This window comes from Lampetra fluviatilis, chromosome 54 (genome assembly GCF_964198595.1).
Source record: "Lampetra fluviatilis chromosome 54, kcLamFluv1.1, whole genome shotgun sequence".
Classification (NCBI taxonomy): domain Eukaryota; kingdom Metazoa; phylum Chordata; class Hyperoartia; order Petromyzontiformes; family Petromyzontidae; genus Lampetra; species Lampetra fluviatilis.
Window position 1 is genome coordinate 7,116,536 of NC_136328.1, and position 19,299 is coordinate 7,135,834.

The 19,299-nt window shown below is 46.2% G+C and overlaps 1 protein-coding gene across 2 annotated transcripts; it reads right to left on the reverse strand.

Annotated features, from left to right (window-relative positions):
- Nucleotides 1–1,321: 1,321 nt before the first annotated feature.
- Nucleotides 1,322–15,424, reverse strand: TRIP13 (thyroid hormone receptor interactor 13). Of its 2 annotated transcripts, none has more exons than XM_078879655.1 (14): nucleotides 15,347–15,424; nucleotides 12,674–12,818; nucleotides 12,147–12,312; nucleotides 11,189–11,318; nucleotides 10,171–10,226; nucleotides 9,973–10,063; nucleotides 8,601–8,673; nucleotides 7,943–8,006; nucleotides 7,457–7,543; nucleotides 5,182–5,288; nucleotides 4,613–4,766; nucleotides 3,532–3,641; nucleotides 2,530–2,599; nucleotides 1,322–1,691 (listed from the first exon to the last, which is right to left on the reverse strand). In XM_078879655.1, the coding sequence occupies exons 2-14, from the start codon at nucleotides 12,757–12,759 to the stop codon at nucleotides 1,605–1,607; spliced, it is 1,281 nt and encodes a 426-aa protein (XP_078735781.1). In that variant the 5' UTR covers nucleotides 12,760–12,818; nucleotides 15,347–15,424; the 3' UTR covers nucleotides 1,322–1,604. The 2 variants fall into 2 exon arrangements, with proteins under 2 accessions (XP_078735781.1, XP_078735783.1); XM_078879657.1 differs by having other exon boundaries at nucleotides 15,305–15,367.
- Nucleotides 15,425–19,299: the final 3,875 nt, after the last annotated feature.

Here is a 19,299-nt window from a genome sequence, read left to right on the forward strand (position 1 = left end):
GGTAAGTGATCATACTGGTACTCTTAGGTTTTTTCGGTAAAGTCACGTAGGGAATAACTAAATAAATAAGCATTTATTGAATTAATAAAATAATAAATCACGACGTTTCGGAGGCAACACAAGTCTCCGTCATCAGGTGGGACCGTCACAGCTAGATTTACTGTATCAAGTGAGGAAAAATCCAAGAGACAAGCTCTTAAATACAAGAGGCTTATCTGAATGTGGTAGCCAGGGAATGGCACGGTGGAGGGGGGCTATTATTTCTATTATTTTTTACCTACGTGACTTTACCGAAAAAACCTAAGAGTATGAATCCTTGCAGTCACGAAAGCTTCAAATCTAGAATGACCATACAGGTGCAGTGGTTATCCCAATGTGCTGTGAGCATCGGGGTACATGTTACCTGCTGCTGCATAGCGCACAGGAGACCCATGGGCCACGTCTGGCCCGTCGAGCCCCATGGCCTTTCGAGAGATGTGGCTCACATACAGACGAGTGGGATGAAAGCGAAATAAGGAAAAGACACCAGCCCGACCCCTCCCATTTTTGGATGCACGACGGACGGACACAATAATCCCCTGTGGGCTGGTGTAACCAGGAGGTTCCTACCAGTAATAGTTGCATCTTGATATGTGTTATTTGCTATGACAACAAGGAAAATGTAACAAACTGAAAATTGTACAAAGCAAAACAAAATTGTGCAACATGTTGGGAATTACACCAAGAAACAGAGGAACACGTGGGTAAGACAGTTGCAAATTAAAGACTTATTTGGGTTGAAGACGTCATCATAAGGGGGGATGTTGGTTAGTGGACAACTGGTGCCAATGGCAGCAAGAGGAGTTGACGCACTCAAAGAAGGGAGACCACAGAATTGGAGTAAGTTTAGCTCGCGTGCAGGAGCACGATGATTTATGAAATCTTAACACCACAAGGGATGTTGATGTGGGGAGGCCTTCATCTCGCGGTGGATTGACGTGAATGATACCAATAAAGGACATCTCAAGTATAAAGTTGTGCAACCAACATCGCGAAGCTTGTCCATTACACAAGCCATCATCGTGAACACTGAAGGTAAACACATACTCTTTGGTTCTTTCGGTAAAGTCACATAGGTATAAAATAAAATAAATCACGTTTCGGGCGCAACACAAGCATCCATCATCAGGTGGGAAAGCGTGGCCTGCTGCCTCGGCATGATGGACGCTTGTGTTGCACCCGAAACGTCGTGATTTATTTTATACCTACGTGACTTTACCGAAAGAACCAAAGAGTATGGATTCCTCCGTTCACGAAGGCTTCAAATCAAGACTGAAGGTAGTAAACTTAAGCAATCGGACACCTAAACTTTGGTGCACAAGTTTTAATTGCATTTTATAAAAGCATTTAAACAAATGTCCATTATTGCACTGGACAAACCCTTGAAGAAAAAAAAGATTAAATTAATAACATTGTTACAGATTTTAAATGACAACACGAGAAAAAAACAAGACGACTTCGTCACGGTCGGCCACGTGGTAACTGGACACCCCCCGCAGCTACCTCCCAAATGCGGCAAGTGTCCTTCACGGTTCCCCTAATTTGTGGCCGGAATTCCGAATCCGCTAGGCGAGATTGGCGCGCTCGGTGAACTGACGATCGACGGCCTGCGACAACGCGTCCAGGAAGCATGACAGTGTCGTCGTGGATTCCTGCAGGGACAATCGAGTTGTTGTCAAGACATGTCAAGTGTTTCAGCGTTTTAACCCCCTTCAAACTGCAGTGCACCCTCAAAGTACCAGGCCAGTTCGCATGGTGGGTTGCCCCCTTTTCTACGTGGATTTTTCTCCGGGTCCACCGGTTTTAATAACCTCCACATTTAGAAACACGCGCTTAGAGTATTCGCCTGCCGTCAAATTTCCACGTGATGACGAGCCACTTGGTTGGGCTACCGTTTGTGGTCAGGTCGCTCCTGAAAAAAGAGCCGAAGAGCTCGGTGGGCTTTACCTGGTTAAATAAATAAAAAGTTGTATTTTTCTGAACAAAATTGACACTTTACATTGACACTACTTACAAACCAAAGTCACCGAATTATTGCTTAGATGAGCATTGAGGTGGTGCTCATCACCTGAGGCAGTGGCGGATATTCCTCTCGCGGGGGGGAGGGGTGGGATACAAGTCTATCCATCATAGGACGACCACATCCCTAGAAAGTGTCATTCACCCCAATTACACTGCTTGTCGCGTTTTTAGATTATTTTTCGTATAAAATGCGATGAAGGTAAAACACACAAAAATTACTGAAATTCACAAGCGAAAACTTGAACGCGCAATCCTGTCCAGTACCAAACTGAGCTTCGCAATTACGACTTTCATCTCCCGAATATGTCCCACGAAACCTATTGTGCACGAGACGGTGCATCTGCCCGCGTTATTCTGAGGACACGCCGTATGAAGCGTGCCCGTTGGCGCGAGCTATAGCCAAAGGCGTGTGATGTCTCTGTGTGTGAAATTAGCGCAGAAGAAGATGTGTGCGATCCAGCTCCGAACCTTGACGTAGAGCGCGTGGGCGATGAAGGGGAGTTTCCGCAGGACCCTTCCACTCAGGCCCTGGCTCTTTCTTCATTTTGTCGTTTAACGAAGGAAAATAAAAACGCAAACAGTTTTATCACAGCGACATGGACTTTTCATTACATGTCTCTTTCCGTATCGAGACACCCTCCCCCTATCACGATCATCAGAACTGATTAATCGACGCATCGTTACATGCCTAATCAACGGACTTCAGTTCATCTAAATGAACCTCACGGCTGTGTGGTGGTGGTAGCGTGTTTAACGCGTACTGCAGAGGATCGTGTTTTGAGCCCAGCAGCCGTTCTGCTCATTACTGCCCGTCTATTAGCAAAAGATACGTAGCTGTCTTTCACAACCGATGTTAGACATCGCGTGATGTCATTTTTAAAAAGAATAGGCCATGTATACCTAGGTAATGCTCCAAATGTGCGAAATTTGACCTTATTTCGCCAAACGCCGAATTAGGAACCGCAAAATAAAACTGCTTCCTACTGAAAGACTAAAGTGTATTTACAGGCCAGTCCTGCGCACATGTTGTGCTACACAGGGCCAGCTGTCACTGCGGGGTGGGGCCTTGCTTACACTGCAGGCGGGTAGTGGAATTGATGAGATGTGATCCTGGATGCTTTGAGGTATTTGTGTGTCCTATGCATTCTAGATTTGAAGCTTTCGTGACTGCAAGGATTCATACTGTTAGTTCTTTCGGTAAAGTCACGTAGGTAAAAAATTAAATTAATAAAAAAGCAAAAACAAAAAAATCACGACGTTTCGGAGGCAACACAAGCTTCCGTCAGTTTCACCTGAAGACGGAAGCTTGTGTTGCCTCCGAAACGTCGTGATTTTATTGTTTTTATTTTTTATTAATTTAAATTTCATTTTTTACCTACGTGACTTTACCGAAAGAACTAAGAGTATGTCCTATGCATGCTTAGCCACCCCCAAATTGAGGACTTGGGAGGAGGTGCGAGGTGAACTCACTTAGCGATGGTGTGGAGGTGCAGGCTGGGCTGCGACATGTCTGTTTCGGCAAATTTCATCATCTCCAGCTGCCGGAAGCTCAGCAGTTGGTGTGTACGGATGATGCCCTTCTGCACTCGCACACATGCACGGCGATCAAGCCTCGATCCGGTCAGCTTATTCATCGACAGTCAACTCTCGATTATTCTAGGCAACATCAGACATCCGCTCATTTTGTGTCCATCACACCCAAGTTATGTCGCCGACAACTGCGTGTGGGTGGCGGCACAGGTCCACGCAAGGTGAGCAATGGGGCTTGAATCATCAACCGTGGCTCCTCTAGCAGACGACACTGCAGCAGATGGGCGAAGCATCGTCTGCATCGTCTGCTCTTTAGCACAGATGCAGGTCGTGTTCTGGGCTTGGTCGAGATGGCTGCCACGTTACCGAGGTGTGCTTTGTAGCAGCCGACACCCGCACGGAAGCGGTTCAGGCATCGCCAAATTTCCCGTAGTCCTTCTGACCCCGATGGAAGAGTCTACGCTAATCGCAGTTTCATCTGAGCAACTTGCTGATGATGCTTGCGGGCGTGCAAGGTAACGGCATTGAACTTAAATTACTCTACTGCACTGATGAGTCCTAATGGGTGCAAAACCAATTTTCAGTTCTGTATCACTGCTGCTTGAGACGGCCACACTTTCAACTCTTTCTGTGTTAGTGGTCTAAATAATAACCACGTTCTCAGCCATCTTTTCAGTTGGTGGTCTCGACAAGGCCAAGAGCATTGTACGTGCAATGTGATGGTCACATGACATGTATGCATGACATGTATGCATGGCATGATGGGAGTCGTGCTTTCTTGCTAGGCTGACCAACAATAGCAATATGTAAATGTTAAGTAGAACCACCAAGCAAAGAAAAATCAGAACACAAACCCGCGTGAATATCAACCGACGTTAAAGAAAATGCATCTCCTGTAACGGAAGTTTTTTTATCAGACAACTTTCAAAAAAAGCTTTCGATCGGACAATTCAGTTGCGGAAGCATTAAGCAGATTTAGGGTGACGATTGCACTCGGGTGCACGATGCTGGCTGCTCGTACCTTCATGAGCTCCACGAGGCAAGACAGGAAGATCTGGTAGATGGCCAAGACCGAGGGGGGCCCGATGTACTGCTTGATGTCGGCACGATCGACGAAGGCTGCGTCGATTTTCCCCGTGATGTTTGACGTCGTCAGGATGATCACATTGGAGTACCTAGCCGCACACAAAACGCAAAAGATCCCTCGTGTAGCCTACACAGAATTCTTTGGGGCAAGTACAGTGAGCGCGCACCTATTAAGGCTGGCACGGCACACTTTGGCATACACACAAACTTAGACGATAAAATACAACCAAGACAAAAATCCCCCGTATAGCCTACACAGGCTGTTGGGTCAAGTGCACGCACTTAGACACACACCGAGACAGGCATATCCAAAGACGCACTTATGCTGCTGCAGTTCATCGTGAAAATTATGCTGCTGCTGCTATTGTTGCCGATAATATTGGTGATGTTGATGTTGCTAATTGCACTAATAATGATGCTGCTGTTGCTGATGATTACGATTCTAAAGAAGCCATTTTCACCGTTGACTGTTCGCAGTGTGTGTTCCGCTTGACCCTGTCTCACCGTTTGATCTGGTCGATCTGGGTGAGGAGCGCGTTCACCACGCGGATTGCGTCCGACGGCTCCGTTCCCGAGTGCGACGCGGAGCGCGACGCCGTCAAGCTCTCCACCTTCAGCGCAAACACAGCGGGAAAGTTCGTTTAGGGGACTGAGAGTGCCTCCGGCACAGGGGTTCGGCAACACGCGGCTCCTTAAGAACTGCTTCGTGGCGTTAGTTATCAAGGACCACCGTCTCGTGTCCACGAGACGAGTAACTTGGTCTGCGAGTGTTTTGCAAGACGAGCAAAATTTTTTGGTTAGTTTTAACTTGATAAACGAGCGAGGTCTTGCAATACGAGTTGTACGTATACGCTTTGTCTGCCCAGCGTCACGTGATCACAACTGAGCCGATGGTTATTCTCTCTCTCGCTGCGGGATTGTGGGTAATCGTCTCCCATGCTCGGTCTCAGTCGGCGTGCCTCACTCGTATAGTCAACATCCGTGCGAGCGTACACTGTTTACTATAGTGTTGTGACCACGTGTGTGTGTGCGTAAAGCATTTTTTTATTCTGTGTCCAAGTGTAGTGACTGTTCTTTAGTAACTGTACTGCAAGTGAAAGTCGTCCTACACGATAACCCTCCTCTCCTCTCTCTCGTCTCCCTCACACCAGCCACGGTTACATTTAATTAATTTATTTGATTACTTTATGTTACATTTAAATAATAAAAATATAAAAAGGTATTTTGTATTAATCATTTTTATATGAATACAGTATTTTTGGGTTGTGGAACGAATCATCTGAGTTTCCATTATTTCCTATGGGGAAATTCGCTTTGATATACGAGTGCTTTGGATTACAAGCACGTTTCCGGAACGAATTATGCTCGCAATCCAAGGTTTTACTGTATTGAGTTTATTACAAAATTCGAAAGAAATTGCTCTCCTTGTTACTTTGGTTGCCAACCCCTGCTCGAATGGCTGTGGGGTTGACACGAACCCATTAGGCATAGCACATTTAAAAAAAAAAATGTTTATATCAATTCTGCCAGGAGCTATTCGTGATGTTAAGAGGGGCAGTAATCGAGATGGCCGGAGTTTGCTTCATCTCGTGAATCTGCAATCCTCGTCAACAGCTCTCTCATCTCCATCTCCCATGTTTATCCTTCTCGTGACACTGTATCTCTTTTCGCTACGAAGCCCCCACTCTCTCTGGAACTCCTTTCCCTGGGCAACTCTGCCTGGTCTTCTCTCTCCGCTTTCAAGTCTCCTGTAAAAACCTCCCATTTCAACCTTGTGCCTTCGAAACCCCTTCGTGGCTTCCTTTCTTTCCTTCCCTTGCTCGGTCCCTCCCGTTCCACCCTTTTTACTTGTGCTTTGTCGACGTTTCATTATACGTGTCAGAATCAGAATATTATACTGAAGGAATCCGATGAGCTATGAAGCTTTTTTTTCACACATGTCCAGTAGGGGCAAAGTCAGAACGTTCAAACAACAAACAATACAAGAACACGATAGGAGTGTCGAGTACAGAAAAGGTAAAAAATCACTTAAAGAAATACAAATAAAACGAAACTATTTCGTACCTTACCAGCTAAAGCCCACTGAAGTATTAACTTATTTTTCAGAAGCGACCTGGCCAAAAAATGACGGCTCAACCAAGTGGCTTATCACGTGGACATTTATAGCAGCAAACTAATCTGACCGCACGCAAATTGTTTATTTCTATAAACCATACCTTTTGGTGTGCCATAGCCTAGTGGGCCACTCAAAGGAGCCTTTGGGGCCCACAACTGGTGGCCAGCAGGCCACGAGTTGAAGAACCCTATTGCAGTTGATGTGCAATTGAATTGGGAGCCAACAGAGAGATCTGGGGATCGGGGTGACGTGATCTTGTCCATAAGCAAGTTAAATATCGATTTAAAGCTTTCATGACTGCAGGGATTCATCTTCTTAGTTCTTTCGGTAAATTCACGTAGAAGGGAAATAATAAAATAATAAAAATAAAACATAATAAAATAATTCTCACGTTTCGGCCACAACGCAAGCAGCCGTCCTCAGGTGAAGAACAGGTCTGTCGGAAAGACAGCGTCTCAATGACGCTGAAGAACAGGTCTGTCGGAAAGACAGCGTCAGACGCTGAAGGAATCCGATGTTGAGCTAAACGTCGTGAGAATTATTTTATTATGTTTTATTTTTATTATTTTATTATTTCCCTTCTATGTGACTTTACCGAAAGAACCAAGAAGACATAAGCAAGTTGCTACTGCAGCATAAATGTATCCTTTACTGCCAACAAACCTCATCAATGAGCACGCAGACAAGGGCCTCCTGGTCGTCGATGCTCTCCTGGATCTTCTGAAACATCTTCATCACCAACTTGCCACTCTGCGAAACGGCAACGCAGCAGTAACACACAATTACTCGCCCGCTAACGGTTAAAGACACACACAGGTGTTTACATTTTCAACCGAAGTTGTCTGTGACAGTGGGGCACCAACTCTTGTAAAGGTGATCCAATATGAATAAATTGCATCGCTACAAGGGACGTACCCAAGATAAAACTGGCCAAATGGATTGTACGGTTCAAAACTTTGGAGACAAAGAAACAGCGTTAAAAGGATTTGCTAACCCAACACTAAAGGGAAGCGAGGGTCTGCCCTCTTCTGCCAATGACATTACTACATGTGATGCCACCTCGCAGCATTTTACTAGAAAAAGAATACAGGGACGAGGAGAGACGTCCCAAAAAACAATGCATCGTGCAACAGGCGATGAAATGCTCACCTCCGAGAACCATTTAGAGAAGAGGCTGTGGCTGTTAATCTCAATCAGCTGCCCGTATCGATACCTGGAGGACAAAGCAGAGAATGAAAACGGATTCATACACTCGCAACACATGCAACAAAGCTCGCTAACGTTCAGAACAAATTAGACAATAAATAAGACGCAATGACATGTAGTGAGCGAGGCAGAATGTGTAGTAACAACGAGACAAATCAAAACACGACAGGCGAGCTCGGTAGAATGAGATGTAACGAAGGAGACAGTAACAAATACAAATTGCAGACGAGACAGTACAAATGAGACAAAAAAAAACAATGCGATAATTGGATAAAGTTGCATCTAAAACTATTTACAGCTCTTTTCAATCCACTGCTAAACGAAGGCCACTTGTGCCCGCCATGTTGCTCGTAGTAGCGTCACCAGACGTGACCACGCTCGTCAGTACGTGTTGGTAAAACATTACAGTGACCCTTAATTGTGGAATACATCGAAGTGTAGGGGGTGGAAGTGAATCACTGTTCATCTATGAACGAAGGTATGGTTGAACTTCTCACGCACGGTACATAGCCACCCGTGCTAAGCGGAGGTGCGGAATAAGGATGACATAAAACAGATGCTCAGGTGAGATTAAGGGCACGGCCTTATGGGAGAATCTTACCTTTTCGACAGCCTTATACAGAGCTTCTGTGCCAGGGCTTTACACAGGGACGTCTTTCCCGTGCCCGGAGGTCCTGTAACAGCACAAGACGGGGCAAATCATTTTGCATCAAGTCCTCGCTCCTATTTACTATTTTTCACTATCACATCGCCAACGAATTATGGCACGCAATTTGATTTAAAATGCCCCCATTTACCACAAAGCTGTCTTGAAAATTTGAAAGGAAAGAACGCAATAGTTTGGGCTGTATACGTTACGACGCGCGACGCCATGGCGCCCCCGGGCGGGTGCTCACGTCTCAGTGTCTACAACTGCTTGGCACTGTAACTAAACTCCCCTTCAGTCTACGCCACGCCTCTAAATGCAATCTCAGCCACCATCTCTGGTGAGTACTCTGTATTAACGTATATTATTAATTAAAACATTTGGGGTATCTCTTTGGTTATGTTTTTGCAAATTTTTCTGAAATTTTGACCAAAAAAGATAACCCCCAGGAACGAATCCTCAACTTACTTAATTAAGATAATTGTTTTTTTACCCTTCTATCTGGCAACAAAACTGACACCTTTTTACAAGGAGTCATGTTTGCATAGACCGCAATACCTGCAGTCATAATACAAACAAAAGAACATAACTCTGATAATGTGCACTGTCCTTGAAGTTGATTGGTCCACACCCGAGACAGCTTTCCTTAGAGCCTAGTCTCACATGGGTTGGACCAGATGATGCGGTCTATGCAAACATGACGCCTTGTAAAAAGGTGTCAGTTTTGTTGCCAGATAGAAGGGTAAAAAAGCAATTATCATATTTTTACTGGCAAATGAGGTTCCCATAGTGTAGTTACTTAATTAAGTCAGTGGTAAAATAGGTTTCGATTTAGGTTGTTTCGCCTAAAATCGGATTTTTCAGGGACGCATCCTAAAGGTAAATAGCGGACAGACAAGAAAACAAGATGTGTGACCTATCAGATCTCAGCATTAACATTCTTAGCTTTAATCAGTTTCAAATGTAAACATTTAAAGGTACGGCCGAGAATGCTCTAGTAATAATATTGGGGCATCACACCGCTTTCCTGCATCGGGGGCACACAATTCCATGCCCGATCCTGATTTTAAAAAGACAAGGCTTGAATTCTGTAATGCTTTCCATAATCTGTCTGTCCCAGGAAGTATTTAATCGGTTATAACGTTACATTACAAACCGACGTCATAGGTAATTAGCAATAGCAACGTAACTTTATAATCAAATGTTGTTTATATTGGATCGTTACGAAAGCTATGCTGACCCTCCCCCCATTACAGACAGACGGACAGAGCTAATGAATTAACGCTTTCAACGTTGGTTAGAAAAAAAACGAATGCCAAAAACGAACCGTGCAGAAGGACCACGCGATTCCAGGAGATGACGTTGCTGTTCACGTTCTTGTCCGAGAACAGCAGTGTCGTCATCACGTAATTGAGCAGCTGTGACGAAAGGGCAAGTTGTGGTTTAACAATCACTTTTTTCGTAACTGTTTAAAAAAAAAAAAGACTCTCTGCAATTTTGTGTCGAGAGTGCGACGTTCGCTCACCTGCAGTTTGATCTCGGAATCGTAGACCAGACTTTCCCAAAGTCCATGGAATTCGGCTACACAACAACAAAAACACGTGACCTTAACTTGTATTTAAGAGCTTGCATCTTGAATCCCTGCCTCACTTTATGCAGCAAATCTGGCTGTGACGGTCCCACCTGATGACGGAGACTTGTGTTGCCTCCGAAACGTCGTGATTTTTATTTTATTTTTATTAATTTTAATTTCATTTCTTACCTATGTGACTTTACCGAAAGAACTAAGAGTATGAACCCACCTGCCTCGTACATGTGTTGAGGAGCTGGCGACGACTCACTCAGAGACGGAGGCGAGGTTAAAGGCTTTCGCCGTTTATTAAAGGGCTACACAAGACACGGGAGGGGTGAACCACTTCCCAGGGGTTGGGGGTCCCGGGCCAGGTCCCACTCAGTCCCGACACAGCCGGCTGCCCTGTGCCGTCTCCTCTGCGCCGGCCGTGGGATCAGCCAAAACGGCCGACCGAGGAGCACAGCCACGTCCAGCCCTGGCGCTGTGCTATCTCCACTATCCCTACCCTCTTGACCCTGGCTCCCCGTCTCACCCTCTCTCGACCCTTGACTCCAGCTATGACCCCGCTTACGTCACGGGGTCACCCCCTTTTAACCTCGAGGAGCTGTGACGTCATGTGCGCTGTCCAGCGCGCGTGACTCCACGTCCCGTGACGCCATCGCACCGGACAGCGCACACGACGCCACTACTCTCTTCTACTCCTCTACACATGTACAAGCACACCCTTGATTTGGAGCTTTCGTGACTGCAGGAATTGCTTTTTGGTTCTTTCTATGTGACTTTACTGAAAGAACCAAAAAGTAAGCACATCCTTCTTGGCAAAATCCACTGCTGATCAATGTTGGATTATCGTCCGTTTACATGTTAGTGCAATAATCACATGGCTAGTGTTGCGGTGTGGGTGTTAACCTTACAGTGTAAAGGTTAGTGCCTGGGCTAGTGTCACTGTGTTAGGGTCAGGGCTGTGTACTTGAAGGCAGGATCCAGTGGTGGGCTGCAGGGAGATTCTCGTCACCCTGGTTCAGCTCCTCCATGGATGGCCCCTCGTCATTCAGCTGGATCACGTGCACCTCCACAGGTGTTTGCAGTAGCTCCACCATCTGCATAGCGCGCACACGGGGGGGGGGGAGGAGGCGGGTAAACACACAGTGGACTCTATATGATCTGGGGGAGGCGGAGATAGGATGACCTAGGTAAAACAAAAACATTGATGAAGCAGAACATCTTCAGGAGCCAAGACAACTCCTGAAGATGCCCACGGTAGTGTGTGGCGAAAGCTTGAGAGGAGAAATGTCCAACCCAGGAAAGCGCATTTGGATTGCAAAGTGGATGCAAAAACGTACATAATGAATGTGAATTAGGTTTTAAAATCGTATTATGTACGTATGATGGTGGAGAAGACGTAGAAAGTGTTGTCTGTTATTTTTGTTTCTTAAAATCATCGGTCAACGAGTCACGAGTTAGAAGCAGCAAGTGATAGAAGCAGCACGTACATAAAATACACAAATGAACGTCGTACACACTTTTGTATTTATCTTCCTTTTGTAACAAGCCCGGTTTATCCATAACCCAGATAATCTGCACACAGATAACCCAAGTTAAGTGTATCCAGTAATTTGGTTAACAAACAATTATCAGCTGCATTCTGGGCGATTTGCCCCCCTTGTCACAAGAATGTGAAATTTCCACACAGGGGCTCAGGCCCGTAAATGGTTGCGCGCACCAATGCCTCAAAGTTCACTTGAGCAGAAAATCGCTCCGACTTGAAACAAACAAAAAAATACTCGGAGTGATGTGAAAACAGTGGCCCTGACCTGACCCCCGTGCGTCACCTTGTCCCCATCCCGAACCATGACTGGATCGTATATGACAAAAGATAAGAATAAAAAAACACAACAAGAAAGAAGACAGAAGGGAAAAAGTGTGACCTGTTGGTCATTGAACTCCAGGTCCAAGTCCGTGATGGACACCGACCGGACGTGGGTTTGGAGGAAGCTGTCTTCAAACGAGTCCCAAGACATGTCAGACAGCACCACCGGGTGCCTCTTCAGCAGCTCCATCACGTGCAACACCACGACCTCCATCTTTGCCGTGCTGTCGATATAATCGAGGCGTAAACATCAGCGGAGATACCAAGACCCAAAACCTCACGTCGAGTGCTTTATGTACGTGTGTGCGTGTGGTGTAGCAGTTTAGCGCGCTGCGCTACGAACCCGGCCACCCGAGTTCGATTACCGCTCATGGCCAACACCAGTGATGGACATCTGAACCGGTCACGGGCCTCCCCTAGGTCAACTCAACCTCAAATGAGTACCTGGTGCTGTGTGTAAACATCAACACTGGTGTTGGAAAGCCACCCCCTTCGTTGCTGTGCCGGCCGTTATAGGTGCTGGCTAAAATTACTTGCCCAACAGTCTGTTATGGCTATACGGGGAGTGGGTCTTTGTTTTTGTACCTGTCAGATTTCTGGATGACCTCCACGTGCACAATGGGATGGTGTCTTGGAAGAGCATCCTTCAAGTCCTTGGTTCCCACCTCCATTGCCGCGATTTGAGGGTCGACAGTTCCAGAAAAACGCAGGATGGCTCAACTCCCTTTTGCTGCAATTACAACCGTGATCAAAATACAATCATTATCAATATAACACATAGGCTTTCGCGACCAATGTTATGCATAATATAGGTTTTTGGGTCAGATCGCGTTATTTATAAATGTGTCGATTTTAATCTAAAGAAGTGAATTATTTTGTTCTTTGAAAACGTGACGCATTTTTTTACTGTTTGGCCGTGTCGGGTGGTGGAGGGTTACGACACATTTATAAATAACGCGATCTGACCCAAAAACCTATATTATGAACAATCATTCTCATCAACCACGGTCTTTTATCCACTGCTTAATGAAGTTGAAGTTAAGTGTATTTGTTTAACCAGTTAAGAACGCAAGAGACCAGGGATAGTCTCAATTTGCACGAGTGACGTGGGTCATCACAAAAGTAGAATAAATAAAAGGGGCAGCATTTCATGACAAAGCAAGGATTTACCACGATCTGCTGTAAACGCTGTACAGCTGTTAAGACTTTATATGGTTCTTTAGATAAAGTCACATAGGTAGAAAAATAATCACAACAAAATAATTAAAATAAAGTGAACAAAAAATCACGTTTCTATCGCAACACAAGCCGTCGTCATTGGTTGCTTGTTTTGCGATCAAAACGTCGTGATGTTTTTATTATGTTGTATTCACTTTATTTTCATTTTTATTATTTGATTATTGTTTTTCCCATCTACGTGACTTTACCGAAATGAATTCCTGCAGTCACGAAAGTTTCAAGTCAGCTGTTAAGATATTCAAATACCAAGTAGACACCAATTACAAGGTATCATATCTGTGCTACCGCACATACTTGTGGTAAAAAAACGCAAATATGCTTTGATAACGTCTGCGTTTGATTACTTGTTTAGCAAAAGGGTCCCATTACTAAAAGTACAGCATGAAACAGGTCTCCCAATGTCGTCCTTCCTTCATGATCAGTCAGTAAACGTCTCACTCCGGCATATGTCCGCATCTCATTACTCCACACTATACAATACAACCGCTGTATATGGCGGAGACGTCACACCAGGGCCTCTTGTGCCAGGCTAGGTGCCCTTTGACATATACAATTCCCCCGTATAGCCTGAACAGACTGTTGGAGCAAACGCTGTTAGCGAGCACCTATGAAGGCCGGCACGGCACACGAGGGGGTGGGTAGCCAGCACCACGCCATGCCGCCTTTGTCTCCCCAGTGGCGATGTGTACACACCGCACCGGGTACTCAATTGAGGCCGAGTCGACCTGGGGGATGCCCAGGACCGGTTCAGATAATCGTCACCGGTGTTGTCCGTGAGCGGAAATCGAACTCGGGTGGCCGGGTTCGTAACGCAACGCGCTAACCACTACACCACCGCTCCTCACACACGCCGCCTATACGAAGCATCATCATCACGAGTCTGAATTTTATCTACTGCTGGATGAAGACATCTCCACGCTGTTTGCCATTGCTCAGCCCTGCCATGCCGTAACCCACTCGTTCGTGCACATCAACGAATCCCTCGTTGCTCCAAATCCGCGGCGGTCAAATCGCTCCAAGCGAATTATCTACATATGCTGCCGATTTTAATCTATACAATTGACACATTACTCTTAGGTTTTTTCGCTGTGACGGTCCCACCTGATGACGGAGACTTGTGTTGCCTCCGAAACGTCGTGATTTATTATTTTATTTGTATTTCTATTATTATTTCTATTATTTTTATTCTTTATTTTTACCCACGTGACTTTACCGAAAAAACCTAAGAGTATGAATCCTTGCAGTCACGAAAGCTTCAAATCTAGAATTGACACATTACAACACAAAGTTTAGCTGGGGTTGTGGGGGGGGGTGATGTCGTTCACCAACCCGCACTTACCAGCGTGGTGAAGTATGGCCAAATAGCCCCCAACGACCGACACGACGCGGAGAGGCCTTCGTCCAACGATGGATTGTAAATTAAGTGGCATAATAAATTATTTGTGTCGTGTAAAGAACATCGCTTTATGAAATAAATCGAATGGTGACAAACACAAGTCGCGTTGAAGAAAATAACTTAAACCGCTTGCTTCAATCAGCCACTTGGCTATAACCCTGTACGGTACTTAAAGACTAAACAGTACTTAAACACTGAAGCAACACACATCGCGTTAGCGGTATAAACACCAGCTGCTGTGTGTATGTTCATACATTTATTAAACGTTATTGCCGCAACTCTGCTATCCCGTTTAAAAGCCCTCGCTATCGCCCGACATACTAAAAACTAACGTTTATCAACGCGGACGCATTCATTAGTTTTAACACAAGCTGCTGTGGCATCGACTGGTCTGCATACGTACAATAAACAACGACAACATGTAAGCAATGAACACGTTTAAAGAGTGTTTACGCTGTAATCAGCGGTGCCTTCGCTAGGCCCAAACCAAGGCCTAGGGCGGCGTTGTTTTTACTTGACCAGCGATCAGAACGCATTACAAGTTTACACACCGCACTTAATCAACGCAGCGAATAAAATACCTCTAGCAATGTTGTTGTTATAATTGAGCGCTTGATTCTCACCGAGTTCCCAGCGTTTGTGCGTTTTGTCTCCGTTGAAACTTTTCACTTTTAACTTTATTTTACTTTTCAACTTTGCCGCCAAATTCGACCGTTACCATGGCAACTGCGGCGCGCGAGTTACCGACGGGAAACTCTGTGATTGGTCACCGTTCCAGTCGCTATTTACGTCATAATATTAATACAATGTTTCATACGTTCATTAATATTAACTATTTAACTTGTTTAATGGGAAACTTTAGTTAACTTTACGCATTAAAATAATTCACCTGCAAAAACAATCCCCTTCAGAAGTTGAATAGTCACAGGTGCAGCCGCTATTTAACTACTATAATAAGAAACGTCGTGATTTATTTAAATTTATTGAAATTTTATTTTATTTCTACATACGTGACTTTACCGAAAAAACAATGAGCCAAGAATGTGTCCCGCGCGTGACGTCACTCCACATGAGGGCCCACCCCCACGGGACGTCACTCCACATGAGGCCCACCCCTGCGTGACGTCACTCCACACAAGTACTCCCCGCGTGACGTCATTCCACATGAGGCCCCCCCGCGTGACGTCACTCCACATGAGGCCCCCCCACGTGACGTCACTCCACATGAGTCCCCTCCCGCGTGACGTCACTCCACATGAGTCCCCCCGCGTGACGTCACTCCACATGGGTCCTCCCCACGTGACGTCACTCCACATGAGTCCTCCCCGCATGACGTCACTCCACATGAGTCCCTCCACGTGACGTCACTCCACATGAGTCCCCCACCGCGTAACGTCACTCCACATGAACCCCCCCACGTGACGTCACTCCACATGAGTCCCCCCCACGTGACGTCACTCCACATGAGTCCCCCCCGCGTGACGTCACTCCACATGAGTCCTCCCCGCGTGACGTCACTCCACATGAGTCCCACCCCCCACGTGACGTCACTCCATGAGTCCCCCCCGCCTGACGTCCTCCGCATGAGGCACCCCACCCCCCTCATTAATATTCATGAGTGGGTGGATTTTTACACGAAAAGTCGCTTCAAATGACGTTTCTTTTAAGAAAGTGACGGTAATTAATAAATACATCTACGCAGAAGTGCTACATCCGTGCGTGACGTCACTCTAAAAGAGCCCGCCCCCTTCATTAATATTCATGCCCGCGTGGAAATTTACACGAACGTACAAGAAGGTCGCGCACTCCACATGCCGCACCCCTCTCCAATAACCATTAGCGGGTGTGACGTCACTCAACATGGTGCAACCCCTCTCATTAATAATCATGACCTGAAACACATTCCTGCGGAGGGAGCTGGTAGGAACGTTGGGTTGCTCGGTCATTGGCCAGGGTCAACGGCGGCGTGGTGTATTCCGCAAATATGGCCGACTGAGGGCGGGCACAAACCGGCGTGAGTAGGTTAAACGTTGAGTTTTATAAGGGCACCACGGGGTGACCAGCCCCTCCCCACCCAGCCCCACCCCTCCCACCCCCCACCCAGCCCCTCCCCACCCTCCCCACCCAGCCCCTCCCTGCACGACGGACGGACACAATAATCCCCTGTGGGCTGGTGTAACCAGGCGGCCCCTAAATACATACCCTGCACACACGGCGTGGCTTCGTGCAGACGCGTGTCTTGCGGAGACAACGAAAGTTGCGATGCACGTGACGCGTTCGAATCGCTCGCACGTTTGGGGCCGTCTATAAATGACGTCACGCGATTTTGGACGAATTTTGACCCCCCCCCCCTTCGTCACACGACGTCACAAAAAGTCAGAGCCCCCCTCAAATATGACGTCACAAAGCTCTGCCCCCCCAAAATAAAACATGCTTCAAATCGCTTGAAACTATTGTCATTGTAGCGCGTATTTAATGTGGCGCTGCACTCTGATGTTGTAGGAGAAAACATTTATCAAAAAGTCTATTTAATTAAGTGGAACGTGTTGTCTATATTTATTAAAAGTTGCGCATTTTGATGTGACGTCAGATTTCTCACCCCCCCCCTCGTCACAAATGTCTGACCCCCCCTGGGTGCGTGACGTCATTTATGGACGGCCCCTTTGACATTCACAAACACATGTTTGGTGATGCTCATCTTTACTGCTGCGTTGGCAGTGGTGTACAAGCACAATTAACAGCGCTTTATAGCTCATCGGATTACTCGAGTATTAAAATACATATTCTGATACTCTTAGATTTTTTTCGGTAAAAGTCACGTAGGTGAAACTAAAAATAAATATTAAAAATAATCGAAATAATAATAGAGCTAAATAACTGTAGGTATTTTGCTGTGCCTTTTTACACCTGATGAAGGAAGCTTGTGTTGCCTCCGAAACGTCGTGATTTATTCTTTTATTTCTATCATTATATATATTATTTTTATTTTTTATTTTTACCTACGTGACTTTACCGAAACAAACTAAGAGCATGAATTATTGCAGTCACGAAAGCTTGAGATCTAGAACATATTCTGATATTTGGCCGGTTATTTCTACGCGGATCAACGTCATGTGCTCCATGCGCGTGCTCGCTCCTCATCCAAAATACATTTATGACTTCATTGCACTACTTGTGCGCTAAAGAATGACGTCATATCTAATGTGCAAGATTGCATTTGTAAACAGATCGGTTTGCACACGTGTTCTTGCATGACGTCACATCTCAAGTACAGATTATATGTAAACAATGGGACCAGACAATGTTGCTGACATGACATCACCATCTCACTTTTCTTTGAAACTGATGACGTCTCCTTAGATACGCGTGTGTTCGCACGACGTCACATCTCAGTTACATTAATCTGTTAAATTAATGACGTAATCAAACGAGAAACGTACGATGACGTAACAGTCACAGAACACGCGCACGCATGACGTCACAGCAATAACACTGCAACCTTAAAAGGGGGAGGGGGGGGGAAACAATAATCGACGTTTCGGGCAGTGTCCCATCTTCAAAGGACTTCTTAATGTGGCGCGAGTTTGAAGGGACATTGGTGGTGTTCATTCAGACGCTGTCTTTCCAACATACCTGTTCTTCACCTGAGGACGGCTGCTTGCGTTGTGGCCGAAACGTCGTGAGAATTATTTTATTATGGTTTATTTTTATTATTTTATTATTTCCCTTCTACGTGAATTTACCGAAAGAACCAATAAGATGAATCCCTGCAGTCACGAAAGCTTTAAATCGAAATTTGAAGGGACATTGTTTAAAACGTTGTTTAAAACGCAGCGCTATTATTGACGCGTGTGTTGAGTAACTCGTTTTGCTAATTGTCAATTGTGCTTGTGCATGCACCGCCAACAACGCAGCGCGTGACGCAATCACCCAAGTTCGTTTTTAAACTTCTCAAATCACTTTTGCAGTTTGTTGTTGTTGCAGCTGATTGCGTCATTTCTCCCCCCTTTAAAAAAAGACTCGGGTTATGACGTCACCCGCGCTGCCCCTTGTCGGACAATTGCCCCCTGCTGCCCCTCCCCCCCATTGTTATTGTCGACTGCTGGCCCCCCCCTACTGCTGCCCCCCCCCCCGCCCCTATTGCAATGCCTACTCCTGCCGCCCCTATTGTTATTGCCTATTGCTGCCCCCCCTGTTGCTTTGTCTATTGCTGTCCCCCCTATTGCCTACTGCCCCCCCCCCATTGCTATAGCCTACTGCTGCCCCCCCCCCCATTGCTATTGCCTACTGCTGCCCCCCCCCCATTGCTATTGCCCACTGCTGCCCCCCCACATTGGTATTGCCTACTGCTGCCCCCCCCCCATTGCTATTGCCTACTGCTGCCCCCCCCCCATTGCTATTGCCTACTGCTGCCCCCCCCCATTGCTATTGCCTACTGCTGCCCCCCCCCATTGCCATTGCCTACTGCTGCCCCCCCCATTGCTATTGCCTACTGCTGCCCCCCCCCCATTGCCATTGCCTACTGCTGCCCCCCCCCATTGCTATTGCCTACTGCTGCCCCCCCCCATTGCCATTG

Bases quoted from the DNA above. Each gene is read 5' to 3' on its own strand.
- TRIP13 (XM_078879655.1), bottom strand. From the start codon at position 12,759: ATGGAGGTGGGAACCAAGGACTTGAAGGATGCTCTTCCAAGACACCAT. The intron at 11,319-12,146 runs GTCACACTTTTT...CGCGCTATGCAG, and splicing joins TGGAGTTCAATGACCAACAG to ATGGTGGAGCTACTGCAAAC. The intron at 4,767-5,181 runs GTGAGACAGGGT...GTGTGCGGCTAG, and splicing joins CAGATCGACCAGATCAAACG to GTACTCCAATGTGATCATCC.